This window comes from Bos taurus, chromosome 10, assembly GCF_002263795.3.
Source record: "Bos taurus isolate L1 Dominette 01449 registration number 42190680 breed Hereford chromosome 10, ARS-UCD2.0, whole genome shotgun sequence".
Classification (NCBI taxonomy): Eukaryota; Metazoa; Chordata; class Mammalia; order Artiodactyla; family Bovidae; genus Bos; species Bos taurus.
This window is the reverse complement of record NC_037337.1, coordinates 44,528,567-44,547,607: the sequence shown is the minus strand read 5'-3', so window position 1 is coordinate 44,547,607 and position 19,041 is coordinate 44,528,567. Positions and strand designations below refer to the sequence as shown.

The 19,041-nt window shown below is 38.2% G+C and overlaps 1 protein-coding gene across 8 annotated transcripts in view; it reads right to left on the bottom strand.

Annotated features, from left to right (window-relative positions):
• Positions 1-19,041, bottom strand: part of FRMD6 (FERM domain containing 6) — a 267,195-nt gene that overhangs the window by 16,416 nt on the left and 231,738 nt on the right. For 5 of the 8 annotated variants that reach the window (XM_024997600.2, NM_001102133.1, XM_059890452.1 and 2 more), the window contains 7 exons: positions 17,029-17,119; positions 13,851-13,954; positions 12,828-12,904; positions 9,990-10,176; positions 6,589-6,744; positions 2,615-2,680; positions 1,665-1,733 (listed from right to left, as the gene is read on the bottom strand). In XM_024997600.2, the coding sequence (XP_024853368.1) occupies positions 1,665-1,733; positions 2,615-2,680; positions 6,589-6,744; positions 9,990-10,176; positions 12,828-12,904; positions 13,851-13,954; positions 17,029-17,119 (750 nt within the window). The remainder of the gene's footprint in view (positions 1-1,664; positions 1,734-2,614; positions 2,681-6,588; positions 6,745-9,989; positions 10,177-12,827; positions 12,905-13,850; positions 13,955-17,028; positions 17,120-19,041) is intronic. The other 3 variants (XM_024997601.2, XM_059890453.1, XM_005211693.5) reach the window with 1 other exon arrangement.

Sequence of the window (19,041 nt, the reverse complement as noted above, 5' to 3'; positions counted from 1 at the left end):
AAGGAACCACCACCAGATCTCAATGCTATGATAGAATGCTTGTAACTTACACTTCATGAGCACTAAACATGTATTAACTTACTCAGTCCTCACAAGTCTATGGCCAGTGAAAGTGTTCGTCACTCAGTCATGTCCGACTCTTTGCAACCCCACTGACTGCAGCCCACCAGGCTCCTCTGTCCACAGAATTCTCCAGACAAGAATAGTGAAGTGGGTAGCCATTCCCTTCTCTAGGGGATCTTCCGGACCAAGGGATAGCACCCAGGTCTCCTGCACTGTGGGCAGATTCTTTACCATCTAAGCCACTAAGGAAGCCCAAGGGGGTGGTCCATTATTCCCCATTTTGTAAGCAAGAAACCAAGGCACAGAAATGTTAAGTGATATGCCCAGAGTCATACAACTAGGCAGGGCTGGGCCGGCTGCAAAAAGAATCATCTGGGAAGTTTGCCAAAACAGATTCCTAGTCTCTGCCCCAGACTTGCTGAATCAAAAATCTCCTGGGTGAGGCCCAGAAATCTAAACAAGCTCCTCAGAAGAAGGTGATGCACAACTAGATTCAGGAACCACTTGGTGCAGGACCCTTAAAAATTCAATTTCTATAAATGTATTTTATTACTACTTAATTGGAGACATGAAGGGGGCAAGTGGGTTAATAATTTTCTCATTTACAAATAACTCCACTCCTTTCACAAAAAGCTTGAAGGAGAAAGAGCCAGTGAGGAGGAGGCAGGTCAGGCCCCATTTAATGTATGAGTAAAGTGAAATCAGATTGAACTGTGCCCAAGGAATTAAAGTCAGAAACAGGTCTTTTAACTCACAGGGCAGTGTGGGATCAGTGCCCAAATGCGATCTGGCAATAGAGCTCTTTATTTATATAGGCCATCTTCCTGCTGGAAAGAAGCATGTGTCTTAATCCTTATCTTCCTCCTCTTTTTGTGTATTTCTTCCAGTAATTTAGGAACAAAGCAAAATTATGAATTTTAATGACTACTAGAAAGACATATAATTAACTGTAATTCTTTGAACTCTTCCCCAAAATGGATACAGCTGGCAAAAGAGTGAAACAGCTGGGAAAAAATAAGAATTTGCTCTGACCAAAGAAAGTGTATTGTTCTCAATACTCTAAAAACAAAAGTACTTTTCCTGTTAAGAGTTGTAGCCCTTTCCTTATAATGATGATTTTCAACAGACAGATTTTAATAGAAACATCTTTTTATATCACTCTTTATTCTCTATTCAAGAGAAGTTAACTTCCAAAAGAACGGGCCAACCCCCAAGCTAAGAATAATTTACCCTCTGATTACAGCTTTCTGTTTTCTAATCCCTTTGCTGTACATTTTTAAAAATAATTCTGTTTGATGAATTCATCTTGAACTTTTCCCATCACATTTTTTCTGCAACTAGGGTAGAGTGGTGGGGACCAGACACACAAATTAAAATTGGTGATTTCTTTTGCTATAAGACTCTGTGATTTCAGGTTCACTACTGAAAAGTGGCAAGGATTATAATTACAGTGCATGCATAAGAATCTAAGAAAGCTAACTATTTTCATCTTCAATTTTGAGAAAACATCAAGTTTTGTGCCTGAAACAATATTTTGTTTAAAAAACAAAAATCCACAAAAACAAACAGATGAGTATTTTAGTCAGTTATTTTAAACTTACCACAAACACCAACTTTCCAACATTGGTCCAAGGGAAATCATAAAGTAATTGTTTCTCTTCGTCTAAATTCTGTGGAAAGAATGATGAGTTACTTATAACTCTAAGTTATGCACATAGAGTTACCGAGGAAACTGACAGATACTCTAAAATAGCTCTAACTTCTTTCCCAGAAAACTAAAATACATACAGTAATTAAAATCCGAAAGAGGTCCCCAACTCTCTTTAGAGACATGCAGACAGTAATTAAAAGAGAAATGATACAACTCTGCCACTTTGGGTTCCTCAGTGACTACATTGCCTTTCAAGGTAATCTGTTCCCTTCTGGCCCATCTCTAAATTTAAATAAAAAGTCCAGAAGACTCAGGCATTCGAGAGATGAGATAAGGCACTCAGATGTTCATAACTGGGTGTTTTGCCTATACCAAAGATAAGGCACCCTCCCAGGCCTCACAGACCTCCTCTTTCCCCTGTTGATGGCGGGATGATAACACCATCCCACCTGCAGAAGGATGACAGGAACCGCTTACTCAACAGATGAGTTTTATCAGAAATTGTAACGGAAATTAAAACGTCTGGGTCAGATACTTTATCACAAAGTCATTTTTCTTTCCATAGTTACAGATGCATCAGATGATAAAAAAAAAAGAATGCTAAAAATTAATGACACACAGAGAAAAATGTCTGGATATTAATGATCTATGAGTGATAAATGTGGGCCAATCTTTGGTTTGCTGTTTCCTGTTCTAGAGGACTTACTGATGTCAAGGATCAGACTGTTTCACTTTGTCTATCCCACATTATCCACATCTGTGCTGGACAAATAAGAAGTAGTAACCAATCAATGGCTGGAAATAGGACCAGTGGACATAGCACAGGACCAGGCAGGCACGCTGTCAGAGTGAAGACACAGTGGATAGATACCATTTGACACCTATTCCCCATTAACTAACCTGAAAAATCTGTATTCCCCGCATGGTCAATCCAAGGGTCAGAGAAGCTTCAATTTCCCTTTTATCCTGTAGGAATAAAATTATATGAAAAAGCGTATCTTTCTTCCATAAGAAACAATTCAGCACTAAAGAATGAAAGATAAATTTCAGTATTAGAAAGCTTTTTACTTAAAATAGCTTTGCCTTTCTGCATCCTTTTTTTTCCTGTAAGATACAAGAAAATCATGGGTACATATTAAATCAATAATGATATTTTCTACTTTTTAAATCTGAGATTTCAGAGTTTTAATGTTTTTACTATACTTTCATATCTGACAATATTCTAAATTCGTGTGTTACTGAGAACTCTGGTAAGACTATTTGCTACATTTACATCAATTTTTTTTTTAACCTTCTATGCTATGCTAAGTCACTTCAGTCGTATCCAACTCTTTGTGACCCTATGGACTGTAGCCGGGGATTCTCCAGGCAAGAACACCACAGTGGGTTGCCATGCCCTTCTCCAGGGGATTTTGCCTACCCAGGGATCAAACCAGTGCCTCTTATATCTCCCACATTGGCAGGTGGGTTCTTTACCACTAGTGCTGCCTGGGAAGCCCCTTTTAACCTTCTAACATCTTTTCTCAGATGTTAGAATCTTGAATATAATGTCATAGTTATATTCTGAGGTGCAGTAGATTTTGCGTATTTAAAACTGGTTAAATCTCCCAACTCTGAAACAAAAGTTAGAGGCAAGCCTGAATAGTTAATGGGCTTCCCTACTTAGATAGCATACTAAAGACCAGAGACATTACTTTGCCAACAAAGGTCCATCTAGTGAAAGGCATGGTTTTTCCAGTAGTCATGTATAGATATGAGAGTTGGACTATAAAGAAAGCTGAGTGCTGAAGAATTGATGCTTTTGAACTGTGGTGTTGTAAAAGACTTTTGAGAGTCCCTTGGACTGCAAGGAGATCCAACCAGTCCATCCTAAAGATCAGTCCTGAATATTCATTGGAAGGACTGATGCTGAAGCTGAAACTCCAAAACTTTGGCCACCTGATGCAAAGCGCTGACTCACTGGAAAAGACTCTAATGCTGGGAAAGATTGAAGGAAGGAGGAGAAGGGGACAAGAGAAGATGAGATGGTTGGATGGCATCAGTGACTCAATGGACATGAGTTTGAGTAAGCTCCAGGAGCTGGTGATGGACAAGTAAGCCTGGAGTGCTGCAATTCATGGGGTCGCAGAGTTGGACACAACTGAGCAACTAAACTGAACTGAACTGAAGTGAATAGTTAATGCTCTCTCATGAAGATAGTTGAAAGCTATAAAGCTTTACATTATGTTAGTTTGGAAAAAGCACTTATTTTTAAGAAGTTCAATTATCACCTGCCAATATGATATACATTCAACCAGCTAAACCATAAACTGAAAAAAAAAAAATACACCACAACAAGTAGCAGGGAAAAATACTGTACTTAGCCACAGCTTTTAAGCACTATTTGTAACAAGTGGTTGTATGATGTAAAGTTCAAAATAGAAAATAAAATTGCTAAGTCACTAAAGTATATTCAGTATGAGATTTCTCAGTTAAAAAAATGAGTATGTACAGCTCTTTATTATGTTCAGTGCCAGTTTTTGCATGATCATGAAAAGAAGTATTTTTAGAAAATGTATCCTCAGCTGGCATAGTAGATAGAGCCTATATTCACTACTGGGGCTGTTTTTTTTTCCCCCACTAATATTCTTTACATCAAGAAAGGCACATACAGTATAGGTTTAACAGGAGAAACCAATTCATCACTATGACTTTAGGCCAATATCCCTTTCAAGGCTGTTCTGATTGCTTCCAGAAATAAGACTGTGTTCATAAAAATGCTGGTTGTGTGTGTATGAGGTATGTATCACTGGGCAAGAGGTACAGAGGTTTGTTGTTGCTGTTGTTTTAAATTTCCTATCTCCTGTCTCCATTTTATAAACAGGTCTTAAATGAAGCACTTTTAATGGCAGTCACAATTTCTTTAAAGAATGAAAATTCTGTCCATAAGGAAAAAAAAATCTGTTTCTTCACCTCAGTTCGTTAGCTTTATCTTGTTTTAAGAAGGCCAGAGTGATTTTTATGCCATGTAAAAGTAGCACACTTTGAGCAAATTGAAAAATTAATTTTTACATGAAAGGTAAATTAGAGATATCTACTTTATCTACTAAAGGATTCTTAATAGGATTCTTTAAAATACCAAAGCTTCTGTAGCAAATAGAAAGCAACCAATATTTACTGAGCACTCACTAATGTGCCAGGCATGCCATCTGGCCATTTCAGATTCATCATCTTGTTGAATCCTTCCTGACCTGTGGCATGTATAGGATAATTCCCACTGAACAGATGCCCAGTACTGCAGCGACAGACCCCCAGGATCCCAGCAAGAGTGAGTGCCAGCGGAGGGTTTCTAACTGATGATCTGATTCTAAAGCCATACTCTCTCCAATGGATCATTCATACTTCTAATACATTTTAAAATATAAACTTATTGTCAAAACTGTCGTTAATTTTCATTTTCTCTTATAAGTTGAGGTGTCACAATGAACTCTTAAAAGAAAAACAAGAACTCAGTCTTTTAGGAATTTAACTGAAGAGATCTTGTGGAAGTCTTTGCCTTTCAAAGATGACAGGGCATTAACAAAGCATCTCTTGGGCATGAAAAGGGAAAAAATAACATCCTTTGCTCTCTTTTTAAGTTTTTTGAACCAGCCAAGAAAATTACCCAGCAATATAACCGATCTGTGGTCCAGTCTCTAATGGCCTAATTATGCTTATCTTACCACAAGGGTGTAGCAGAGATAACAAACCTAATAATAACAAAGACAGTGGTAACAGAAACACATTTAACATCATACTTAATGTGTGCTGGGCACTGTTTTCAGCACTTTTCACCCACTAATTCCTTTAGTCTTTAATAAACCTCAGAATTTATTGGGTTTGTTACCATCTCCATTTATCTGTGGGGAAACCAAAGCACAGTAACATGCCTAAGGTTACCCAGTAAGGGCTGAAGCTGGGATTTAATCCCAGCAAGCTGGATACAACAGACCACACTCTGAACCACCTCATCCTATTTGGTTGGAGAATAAATATGCCTTTGAATACTCAGGTGGGAATTGAAGGGTTCGTACCATGGAAGTGATACTTGTGGAATAGGGAGAGGAGTGTGGCGGAGAAGAGGGAGAGAAGACAGAATGTGGTGAATACTTTTGCCAGTGATTCTCCGCAAGACCTGCCCCAGTTATTATTTGGATGTGTGACCTCTGACTCAGAATGGAAAAATGAGGCTAGAGACACAAGAACACAGAACACAAGGACACAGGACAAAAGAAGGAACAAACTTCAGAGTGAGAGCAGCAAGAAAGTCAGTGATTCAGGCGCAAAGGTTCTTGTAAGCAGACATGGGTTGACTCCTGTCTTTTACTAGTTTTGTGATCTTTGGTATGTATCCCTGATTGTAAAATGAAGATTACAGTCCTATCTTATAGAGTTATGAGTATTTTTTAAAAAAGGATAGATATGAAGTGTTCCCATAAATACAAAACTCAATAAACATTAGCTGCTGTGGTGGTGCTCTTATTACTAATGGATACAGTGCAGGTGTGGCTTCACTTATTAAATAATTACTGATCAAAGAAGTAGTAAACATTACTCCCCAAGGCAGAAATGCAGATTTGGGAAGGAGGAGAATAACTATTTCATAATCACTGAAAAATCAAAAGCACAATTTACAGCCACTTGTCATCTCAATATCAGAACCATGAAAAAGACTCACTCCTGCTTCCAGGCCCAAAGAAAAACATCACTGACTCCAAGACTGACTTATGACGACAAACAGCAGTTCAAATAAAAATTCTTTTAAAAACCCATTTTAAAAACAACCAAAACTTAAAAAAAAAAAAAACTTCTCCTGATCAAGAAGATACAGCTGCAGACGTACTGCAGTTTTGTACCTTATACAATCTGTAGTAGTGAACAGCGACGTCATCCAGTCGGACAGCCTCTTTGATATATTTAAGATGAGCCTCAGAAGCTGTCAGTGCAAACTGATCTTTGTGCATGTTTGGAATGTGCTTCAGGATGTAGTCCTTCCCTCTCTTGGAAACAACCTGTTGGGATACAAGGGGAGCGCAATGCAACATTTGTTGGAAGGATTCAAGTATAACACGACCCTCACCCTGCAAATGATGAAAGGCCGAGAACCAAAAATAGGCCCTTGAAACTGGCTGATTTCCACCAGGAAATTCTCACACTGATACTCTTTTGACCATCTGTGACGTTACTAGGCTGAACAAGCTAATACTAGAAGGTACAGAGTCAGTTTAGCTGTAGTACTTCATATCTAAGAAGAAAAATCATAAGAAATGGGAAAAATATGTTCTCTTGGCTTTAAAATCACTAACAAAGAAAAACCATGCAAACTTGCACAATTTTGCCCACATCATTGTTTATACTTGCAGAATTATTGGTACCATGAAATACAGCTACTGTTAGCACATCTTCAGGTTCTGGATCCTACTTAACTCTTCTAAAATTACAGCCACAAAGTGGGAGGCTCTCAATGTTAATCCAAAGAAGGCAGAGGACTGCAAGGAATTCTTAGAAACATTTCTGGTTTCTGCATAAGAGGCTGATAAGAACACTCTACTCAAATGCTTAGGAGAAAACAATTTCACCCAAATATTCATTACAATTTACTGCGACTTCAGTTTTCATCAGACAGTAGTCTAAGCTTTCAGATTTCAAAAATATATAGTGCCCAGTAGCTACAGGCTCAAAAAAAAGGTGTTGGTAAGTTAAAAGTCTTAGCTGACTTCATGAAGATTATAAAAGATGGAAAGAAGTATGCAAAGTGAACAAAAAGCATTTTTAGTGCTCAAAATGATCAGAATTTAAAAATTAGAGAATTTTTTAATCAGTTTTTATAGTTGACATATTTTTCTTCCTATGACTATTTTAAGGAGAATTAAACATGATGAATTATTGGCCAATAATCAAGTTTTGCTGATAACTCATTATAGATTTTTTCTTTCTAGATTCCTTTTTCATGGAGATCATTTAAATCAGTGCTTATCAACCTTTTTCAGGTCAAATAACCCATAGAAAATAGTATTTGAAAGGGCAGTGAGGTATATGTAATAGGTGGTTCTGGTGATCACAAGGGTCAAGGAAGCTGGTCTCAGTACCCTGGGCGCCATGGCACACTAATCAGGAAGCTCTGCTTTAAAGACCAAGAGTCCATGAGAACCTGATGACAACTAGAGAATGGAAATACTGGCTACTTTTGGTCCCACAGGCACTGCTATGTAATAGCTTGATGCCCTCTGGTTTTTCTTCAACAACTGAAGCACAGTCAGCCCATGAACCAAAGCTTGTATTGAGCACCATGATGTGAAATGCTGAAGAAACAGAAAAGGTTAAGTTTACACCTGTTCTTTAGGATATCTTAAGAAACACTCAGATTACTGGGTGCAAGAGATAAGCAGAATATTTGAAAATAAAATACTTTTGTTCAGGGTCTTATTGAGCCCAGAGGAAGGGCCCTGGGCACCTAGACAGTCCATCCAGAGAACACACCTGGGCCAATGAGCAGGAGTAGCCAGGTAAAACAGGGAGGGTGCCTCACCAGCTAAAGAAGCTGCAGGCAGAAAGGCCCAAAGTGCCAAACTACAGGAGTTGTGGAGACACAGTAATGCTGAGTGTTGCTGAAGCACAACACATGAGGTGCAGGACAACCAGAGAGGAAGGTGAAAAATCTGGCAGGGACCATGAGCTGGGAAGTTCCTAGGTCATGTTTGGCACTCAGGCTTTCACTCTGTAGGTGAAGGTTTAAATCAGAAGCAAAATCGACTTCTCTGCAAGCTGTGAAGTAAAGCCTGGAGCAGGGACAAGTGTCCACTGGTGAGTGCTGACGAGAGCTGGCACCTGGGAAATGGGAGGAGTCATGACCTGGGTTGGGGTGGGGATGCAGTAATGTTTAGGAAGTTAACAGCAACAAAAATACAAGAGAATTTTATTTCCTAAGTTGAGTGCTGGGGAATCAAGGGTTTATATTAGAGGATGTTCTCCTGACTAGATGGGGCAAGGTAAAAGAAGAGTGTTAAGGAAGAGCCTGAATGACTCTTAAGTTTCTAGGTGACCAGGGCCACTGGCTGAGGTTATGAACACAGAGGTAGGAACACACAGAACTGAGGTGGGAAGCAGATAAATTTGATCTGGGGCACTGTGAGTTTGAGGTGCCTATGGGTAAACATCTGTCTTACAGACATAAGGGAGAGAAATGGATTCGGGAGGTGCCAGCACATATGTGGTTGTAAAAAGCATCAATTTGGAGGAGGTCTCCTGGGATAGGAGTGACTAAGTGTCAATCACAGCAGAGAAACCCAGGAAAAGATGTGAAAAGTGTCCACTGGATTTGGCAACTTAAAGGTCACTGCTGGCCCTAAGGACAACGCCATAGTGGAGGGGCTGGTGAGGAAAGAAGGCAGATAGATGTCGGTTGAGGAGTACATGTCGAAGTAAAGATGTTAAAACATCAAATTCACATCACTTTTTCAAGAAGCTTTACTGAGAAGGGAAGGAGAGATAGGTAGCTCTTCTTTCCCTCCCTCCTTCCTCCTCTGAAGATAGGAAGGTGTGAACCGAGTTAGTTCAAGTAGAGGCTGAAGATACAGGAGAGATGCCTCAGCAGAGACCTGGAGGAAGAACGGGAAGTGATATCAGCAGAGTATGGTGGAGGAAAACATGGCTGAGACAGTCAGTGCTCAAATAACCTATATTTTCTTGCTGAAGGAAGGGGGTGGCTCCTCCTTTGATAGTGAAGGAGATGGTGGAAGGCACAAGCAGTTCACTTATATTTGTTTTCTCAGCACAGGAAAAGTTGTGAATGATGTCGCTTTTTAAAGAACAGTGTTTTTCTCCTCCTGAAGGGGAAATATGCTGCTTGAATTAAGAGTAAATAAGAAAGTCAAAGCTGAGTAAATCTCAAAAGAAGGCTGACAAATTCCCAGTTCCAGCATCTGCAGGATGGACAGCCATCCTCTTCCTCATTACCCACGTACAGGTCGAGTTGGTGGAGAGACTGTGTGTGCCACGCTCTCAAGTGTGAAATGTGTACCCGGGTGTCATGGAAGGTGTGTGGGCCATTAAACACCTGGCTTCCCAGTTCTTGAAGCTGCATGAGTAGCTTGACTATTTCTGGTTGCTACTAGTTTCTTTGTCATTACCATTGCGCCTCGCAATGTGTCTAACATAGAGGGTAGACATTTTAGGGGTTGATATGTCTCTATTGAACTAGAACAATGAACTAGAAATGTGCTAGAGCAAATGCTTTAGATCTGAAAACAGTGCCTACCCAAGATGGGAAGTAAGCCTCGGGCTCAAAGTACTTTCCATAGTGCTTATTCCTTTTGAAGTTCCCAAGATCAGCCTGCAGCGCAAAGGCTGCCAGCAGGAAGTAGGCCTCCTCTCGGAGCACACACTGCGAATGCAGAACTTGCTTTCTCAGGTGCCAGTAGTAATAGTATCTTGCTGCTCTGTCACTAGGAAAACAAAAGAAAGCAGAACTCACATTTTGATGGAACAATCTAAACGCATGTAAACAGAGCGCAAATCCTGCTGCCCATCTGGGGACGGGAGCTCTTCTGCTCTGTCCCCTCCTCCTCCCCCGCCTCACTTGCTGAAGAGGGGGAGGCTGTGTCAACACCTGATGGCTGCCTGATGGCTGCTTCCCTCAGGCCTCAGGGAGACAGGACCCCAGGCCAGACGACCCAGACTGCAAAAGCAACATTTCCTGAGGCCTGCGGCACTTGATTCATTCTGATGATGGAAACAAGATCTAAATCATGCCACTCCAATGTGGTAAATAAATACTACATTGAACAAGTATTAGAAGAGAAGCCTAGGCATTCGTTGTCTGTATTAAAATAACTTTGCTACCACAATGCTGCACACGCAACATAAATAAGGACAATCCTGGTTTTAATGTCATGTGTCCTTTTTTGTTTTGTTTTTCATCTGAGCAAATTACAAATACATTAGGCCCTTTAAAAAATATTTCTATTTATATGCTGTACTGGAAAAAATTTGCTTGACTATAGTTTTTTTCCCTCTAAAAGTGAATGAACTGAAAATTCTCTTAAAATCCTTTTTTTTTTTTAATTAAGCAGATGTTACTTTATGGGTGTGTTTTTATAGGTACATGCCACAAAATCCGGAGAAGGCAATGGCACCCCACTCCAGTATTCTTGCCTGGGAAATCCCATGGACAGAGGAGCCTGGTCGACTGCAGTCCATGGGGTTGCAAAGAGTTGGACGTGACTGAGCGACTTCACTTTCACTTTTCACTTTATGCATTGGAGAAGGAAATGGCAACCCACTCCAGTGTTCTTGCTTTGAGAATCCCAGGGACTGGGGAGCCTGGTAGGCTGCCGTCTATGGGGTCGCACAGAGTCGGACATGACTGAAGTGACTTAGCTAAGCAGCAGCAGCCACAAAATCATAATAGTCCTCACAAACGGAAACAGTAATAGTGCACTCATTACAATCTGTTGAGGTCAGAAATAAATATAGTCCCCATTAAATACACTAAAGAGTGCTGACTGGGTAAAAACACAGTCAAGCTCCAAAAAATGTCACAGGCAAACAGGACGCCTCTGTGATCAAAGTAAAAATGCAAGGGGGAAAAATGTGTGTGTTTGTGTTATGTATTTAATGAGTATTTGCCTCCCTATTATTTTAGGTTGAATGTTTACCTGAGATTCATAGCTCATTAGTTGATGATAATAAAAACATATGGGTTTATTTTAACCAAGATCATGTTTAAGAATGAAGAATTTAAAAATAAAGCATTTATGTAATTTTTTTCCTCTTGGGACAGAGTACTTTTCAGAGCACTTCTTTGTATAATGCTGAGTACACAGCGTTTGGACTAGCTAATCACTGGAGAAAAGGGCAGAAGTATAGGGGTTAATGAAACATTCATTAGTCCCTGGGGGCTAATTAATGGCTCAATACTATATTTTTCTTCTTTCCAGCACATTCCATTCCAATTAAGTACACTGAGTGAAGATTTTATACAAACTGAGAATAACTAAAAAGGTTTCTCTGCCTTTAAAAACATCCTTTATGGGCTCATATTTTTTACTTTTTAATTTGCATGTGGCAATAATATAAATATTAAGAGCAAATCTCAGATACAACTCATTAGTTAAATGTATATTTGTCCCTTTTACATAGAGTTTCTCAAAATTTTAAAATAAGTGAAAAACAGAGTTCACATTTCTAGTAATTTCTACCAGGTGACAAAATCACCTCTGAAAATCTTCCAGCACTGTAACCTCATATAAAATGTTAATCTGAGCTTCTGAACTGGTGACTTCTGGGTCTGTATCATGTGCAGAGTAATATTCAGGCACCCACCTCCAGAAAAGGAATCAGTTACCTGCCCTCGCCGAACTGCATCTAAGATTCTCAGAGGATAGCTCCACTGGGTGTAATCTTAGCTTTAAAGATACTGCCAAGAACAGAAGCAAGACCCCAAAGGTGAAAAGAAAACCAGGCGATATAAACACCCATGCATTTGTATAGGACAGAGTTCTTGCTGCTGTCCCTTTTCTCACATCACCACCCGAAAAGAAAACAATGCATTAACCAACCTCTCCTCTTTTCACAAAAGTGCTAGTTCTTCCTTAAAGGAAGTACCTTTTCAGTGACTGATCTGTTATGGAAAATGTAGAGAAGAGAAAATGTGAGCTGTGATACTGTTAACAACTTCACTGATAGTCTAACAACTCGTTCATTCAACAAATATGTATTGAGTGTCTACTGTTACCTCTGTTTTAGGGACTGAAGATACATGTGTGTGCCAAAGTGTTTTTTAAAAAAAAAAAAACAACCCTGTTCTTGGGACTTCTCTGATGGTCCAGTGGTTAAGACTCTGTGCTCCCAATGCAGGGGGTCCAGGTTTGATCCCTAGTCAGGGAACTAAGATCCCACAAGCTGAAACTCAGAGCTTGTGTGCTGCAACTAAGACCCTGTGCAGCCAAGTAAATTAATTAAAAAAGAAAATCTCCCTGCTGTTTTATATTCTAGCAGGTGGAGACAAACAATAAACAGAAGTACTTTATTTGATACATTAGAAGATGAGTACTGTGGAAAATGAAAGGTCTGGAATTTCTCCTTGTCCTCATACCTGATCAATCGACCATTTTCCACATAATACTGCACACGGAAGTGGATGATCATAGGAGGTCCAAACTGATCAATTCCCTAAACAAAGACACGTGTAAAAATCAGGCTGTTTTTAGTTACTTTAAAAGTGGGTTTCAAAAACAACAAATATCATTTTTAAGACACTTTTTAAACATTGAAAGGTTTGACCTACTTCTAATGAGTAGGGGCTTCCAGTAGGTATAAAGTTGTCCATGCAGAAACAGGAAGTTATAAAGCATCATCACTATCTGATACTCATTCACTGTAATGCCAGTGACAACATACGGGAAGATAAAAATAAATGCCAGTGGAAAGTTCTAGCTGAGATCCAGCTCCTCTCCCAGCTCTGTCCCCTGTGGTGACCATTTGCTCCTCATTACAATGTTCTCCTGTTCCTCTGACATTCCACATACCAAATTCTAACATGCTGTTTGTTTATTTAGACATTCATGTTCCTTACTTTGTAGTTGGCTTTGAAGTAGCCTTCAGTTTACTCCAAGAATTCTTAAATACAAATTGGAGGATCAAGGATTACACACTGGGGATTATTACTGTTTTGTGAGGGTAATCTTGAGAACACTAGGTAAATTCCCAGTGAATGCTCTCCTATGCAAATACAAGGCATGGGTTCAATAAAGTAATAAAATATCAATGTAAAGATAGTAAAAGCAGATTTTAAAATGACTAATAACTTCTAGACAGTCAGTTTTGACAACTAATGTGGCCAAAGAAGAGGAGCAAATACTTTTCCCATGATTTTCATTTCAAAACATTATCCCAAGGTTATGGAAAAGTTATTGTCCAATACTATTTTAGCAGATGTTCAAAATCTTTTGCTACATGTTATAAGCTATTAATCCTTCGCTAATGTGATATTTTAGAACTTATAATTCATATCCCTTTCCAAATCTTTACTGTATAAAGTGTTAAGATGTTTTCCTAATGTATAACAGCTAAAATAAACCTTTTTTAAAAATCAAAATAATTTTGCTGATAATCTCACCCAAGTGACTTCGTATTGTCGTACCTTGCTGGCTTCTTTCTTCCATTCTTTTGGACAATACTTATAAAGCTTTTGTGACAACTCCATATACACGTGTTCATTATCTGCACATTAAAAAAAAAAGGAGACCAGGTGATAAAGGATAGATTTTTTTTTTAAAGAAAAGAATATACAAAGAAATGGGTTTTTCAAAAAAAGCCTCAAGCTTTCTGAATGTACTCTAAAGTCACATATCACCAAGAAAACTGAAAACGTAAAAAGATACAAGGTTCTGTGGGATAGCTATTAATGACATTATTATTTTGCTTTTGCAATACAGAACATGTATCACTGAAAATGTTAACACTTAGAAGAAATACTAGATTCCTATTCTTGCTTTTACTTAGTTTCCATGGTCATTATAACATAGTTTAACTTCCAACACTGTGGTGTTACTCAGTCTTAGAAAAACATGCTTTTGTTTGGTTCACAGAGGATCCATCTCATAAGTGCAAAGTAATAAAAAAGGGCAGAAACAGCATCTTAATTGCTATGTAAGAAACTAAAAAAAACTGATGATAACCGATTTGTTTTCAAGTGAGCAGCTTGACCCATGTGTTTTGTGAAAAGAAGTCTCTAATACTATTCCTTCTCTGCGCTATCCACATAAAACCCAGAATGTCAAAATGATAAAGCATTACTTGCGCTGCTTTTGGGGTTGATCTTGTGGGAAGAAGAAAATAATCTTATGCAAAACAAGAATGGATGCCAAAATATTTCTTCAAGGGAATGATGTTCTTAAGATGAGCAGAAAATAAGACTGCTAACTAACTCATGCAAAAATGATCTAAACATGTGAAAACTAGCTGGTAAAAAGTGCAAAATTTTTCAGATTTCTCAAATGGACTCTTTTAAACAGAGATATTTCATATGAAAAGTATTCCTATCTTGTACAAAGTTTTCCAAAAAAAATTTTTTTTTAACTCCTTCCTTTTCCTCTAACCATCACCCTGGGGTCATGCTCATGGAAAGTCCTGCATAAAAATGTACTTGTTGTGGAAGAAAAGTCCGTCTCTTTGACTACTCCAAGGTAACACATGCCCACACTGTCACTCATGACTGAATACTGCAGTTTGACAGAACAAGTCAAACATTTGACTAGAATAGGAAGGGTAAAGCCACTCTTTGTCAATGAATGTCATAATAAGTCAACCAGCGTGGATGAAAGGGGCAAAGAAGAAGTCCGAGAGATAAGAAGATGCTACTAAAATCCATTTATCACATGAAGCAACATAATGAATAGAACTGAGACTGCTCGCCATGATGGCACATGCATAGTTTTTTAAACTACCACTGTGTTTCTACCATCCAGCAGTTTGACCAGAGCTGTATACTTTCTCAAGCACACATCAGTCCTGCAAAGCAGGTGAAGCAGTGATTTCTATTTGACATGAGAGAAAACTGAAATGGAGAGAAGGCAAGGGACATGTCTAAAGCCACATAGCTAGCTAGTGGTAGAACCTGAATCAGAACCAGGTCATCTGATGCCTGTTCCAAAGTTCTTGCATCATCCTGCAATCTCTCTTCTAATAGGCTCCAGTTTCATCCACCTCATTAGAACTGATTCAAATGTATTCTTTTTAATGGCTGAGTAATACTCCACTGTGTATATGCACCACAGCTTTCTTATCCATTCGTCTGCTGATGGACATCTAGGTTGCTTCCATGTCCTGGCTTTTATAAACAGTGCTGCAATCAACACTGGGGTACACGTGTCTCTTTCAATTCTAGTTTCCTCAGTGTGTATGCCCAGTAGTGGGATTGCTGGGTCATAAGGCAGTTCTATTTCCAGTTTTTTAAGGAATCTCCACACTGTTCTCCATAGTGGCTATACTAGCTTGAATTCCCACCAACAGTGTAAGAGGGTTCCCTTTTCTCCACACCCTCTCCAGCACTTATTGCTTGTAGACTTTTGGATAGCAGCCATTCTGACTGGCGTGAAGTGGTACCTCATTGTGGTTTTGCAAATGAAGCAACTGACAAAGAACTAATCTCGAAAATATACAAGCAACTCCTGCAGCTCAATTCCAGCAAAATAAACGACCCAATCAAAAAATGGGCCAAAGAACTAAACAGACATTTCTCCAAAGAAGACATACAGATGGTTCCTTTCTTCTTGACGTGTTCCCTGCTCCACGGTCTCTGGCCTCTTTAGAGCAGTCTTTTTAGATAAATGAAAACAGCTCACATTTTGGAGCTGAACTTGTTGATCAGCTCATCATGATATACTTTCCAATCTGGGAGATCTGAGCATTTTATGGTACTAACCAGATTCTCAAGATATCATAAACCTTTAAATTGAAACCAATTTCAGTAGTAGAAAATAATTCATATCCAAATACAAAATACAGCTACATTTCACAAAAAAGGTTTTCTTGAAAAACTGAGCAACATTTCACAAAAAAGGTTTCCTTGAAAAACTGAGCAAAGATCTGAAAGGTTTTTTGGCATCTAGAAGACTAAATTAGAGAAATTTTAAAGTATGATTTGAAAGAAAAAAGTTTTAAGGAATGGCTACACTTAAACTCTGGGAACTTAACTCTAACTAAGGTGTCACTGGCAGAGAAAGCTTATATGGAGCCCTTTACTTGAAAATCTTTTCCATGTAAAGTATACAGAAGAAACCGATCCCTTATCTCCGAGTTATATGTTTTGACTGGAAAAAAAAGAGAAGGGATAAAGGAAGGAAAAAAGAAAATAAGAGTAAATTAATAGATCACTTTGTTATACTATATCTTCAACAGTAAGAGAATTGGAATAGAGAAAAGTCAGGTTTATTATGTCTACATGTCTTTTAATGTCAAAAATTACAAAACAAATTAAATTACAAAAATAACCAAGGTAATTTCCTAGTTGGGTTCATTAAAACACAAAAGAGCAAATGCATAAAATCTAGACTTGTAAAGAGGAACCAGTTTTTGAGTTCAAACCATAATAAATTCAAGACCTAAAATTCTAAATCATAGAAGAAATACACAGCAGTTGAGTTTAAAATATGAATACTAGATTAAAAGCCAAGATTACAAGTACTTTGACAATCACAATTACATAACAATATGCTCAATTAAGTTACAGCTATAAAATGCCATTTCCTCAGGGAGAGTTGGCTAACTCCATCAGAGACAGGACTGAGACTTACTTTGTATAACACTGAGTCCAAAGAGGTGACAGTCCTTTAGCCTGAGTAGGTCACACACCTGGACCAGTAACTGGTGACACAGAATTTTGACCTATGGGAAAAAAGACAAAAATAAAACAAACACAACTTAATAATTCAGCCAAGTCCAAACAGTGAGCCACAATCAGGCAATGTAATGCATCCTAAATATATGCCGAAGGGACAAGCTGACACTAGCAAAACAACAGTTGGTTTATGGAAATCACTACAGCTGTTTCAGTAATGATGATCACAATACAAATTTCTACAACATGGTAATAAAGTACCAGTGCAATCTTGTACAAGACTCACAAATCTGAGGACACATGGACAAGGCTTTACTCTATAGCCATAGTGCATGATAAATATGTATTTCAGAAGGAAACCAAAATAATCTAATCAAATGATCAAAATTATTAATTATCAAAATTATTAATTTGGCAAGTATTTTTACAAGGAAAGTTTTCATCATGGTGGTTTAAACAAAATGCTCATGTACCACACGATGAGTGAATACCTAGCTTTTATTTACTTTAATCAATCACTTTCATTGACATATCTTTTAAGTACTAAACCAGGTTCTTTTCTGAGTCCTAGTATAATAATAAAATCATGTTAATTTGGAACATGGAGTTAAGGTTAAGTTATTCTGAAAAGTCACATGCTGAAAGATAAAACAGTCTTTAAAAGACACAGTTTTATTGACTTTTCAAATACTGAATGAAGCATTTTGGGGGACACATAATTGTAATGAGTCTGCCTTGCTGAACTCAGAATCACTAAAGCTTATTGGTGTTAGGATTGACATTAAGAGACCATATAGGTCAATTTCTTCATTTGACAGACATATAAAGGAAAACCCAGAGAGCCTGAAGTCATGTAGTTAGTACTATCAGAGAGAGTAACTCAGAACTTTGCTCATTTGTGTATTATAATATTTTTGTATGTAAATATTATTAAAATATGTGCAACCTGACAGTTCATTACATGTAGCATTTCTCCTCTTATTTGTACTAGTAACTTGCAACTTCTTTCTTCAATAATCATGCCAGTTACAGTTTTAATGATTACAAATCTTAACTTAGTTAACTTTGAATTAATGATTTTTTATCATACTTTAATATATAACTTAGATTCAGAAAATAAAACATGTTGAGATCTCTTAATAATTGAAAATCAAACAATTCAGAATGGTGACAATGTCAACTGGAGTAAGAAAGATAGGTTTATGGCTCTTTTCCACATTCACTATTAATTCACAGTGGCTCAGCAGTAAAGAAACTGCCTGCAATGCAGGAGATGCAGGTTCGATCCCTGGGTTGGGAAGATCCCCTGGGGAAGGGCATGGCAACCCACTCCAGTGTTCTGGCCAGGGTAATCCCATGGACAGAATAGCCTGGTGGGCTGCAGTCCATGGGACTGCAAAGAGTCAGACACACCAAGGGACTGAGAACACATGCAATCTGAAGCACTTTATCCACTAGAAAGTGCAAAATGTATATATGTAAGGCCAAATAGCACCACTTCAGCTGTTTAGAAGTAACAGGAATTCCGTGAAGCCGGGACAGTGTCTTATTCTATACTCAGAATATACAGCAGGCATTCAGTAAATGTCTGATGAATGAAAGCCAAGGATCTGATTTCCTGTGGGTTTCTTACCTTCCTTCTGGTCCATGACTACAAACTACAGTACTCTGGCCCACTGAGCAGATCATTTAATACTGTGCCACTCAAGAATTTGTATCAATACGTGTCCACCAACACCACTGAGGGGATACATTTGCCAACAGGAAATCAGTGTCACCTTCATTCACTAAAAAGACTTTGGATTTGAATTCCGTATTACTGAAACTGCACTTTATAAATAAGCTTAAATAAAGAAAATGATAAAATAATGGGAAAAGTATTTAAGGTTAAATAAAACTGAATTATATACTACAAATTTGAGACTTAAAGAAGTCTAGGACTTTAATCTTAAGCTTTGACTGTATTTTA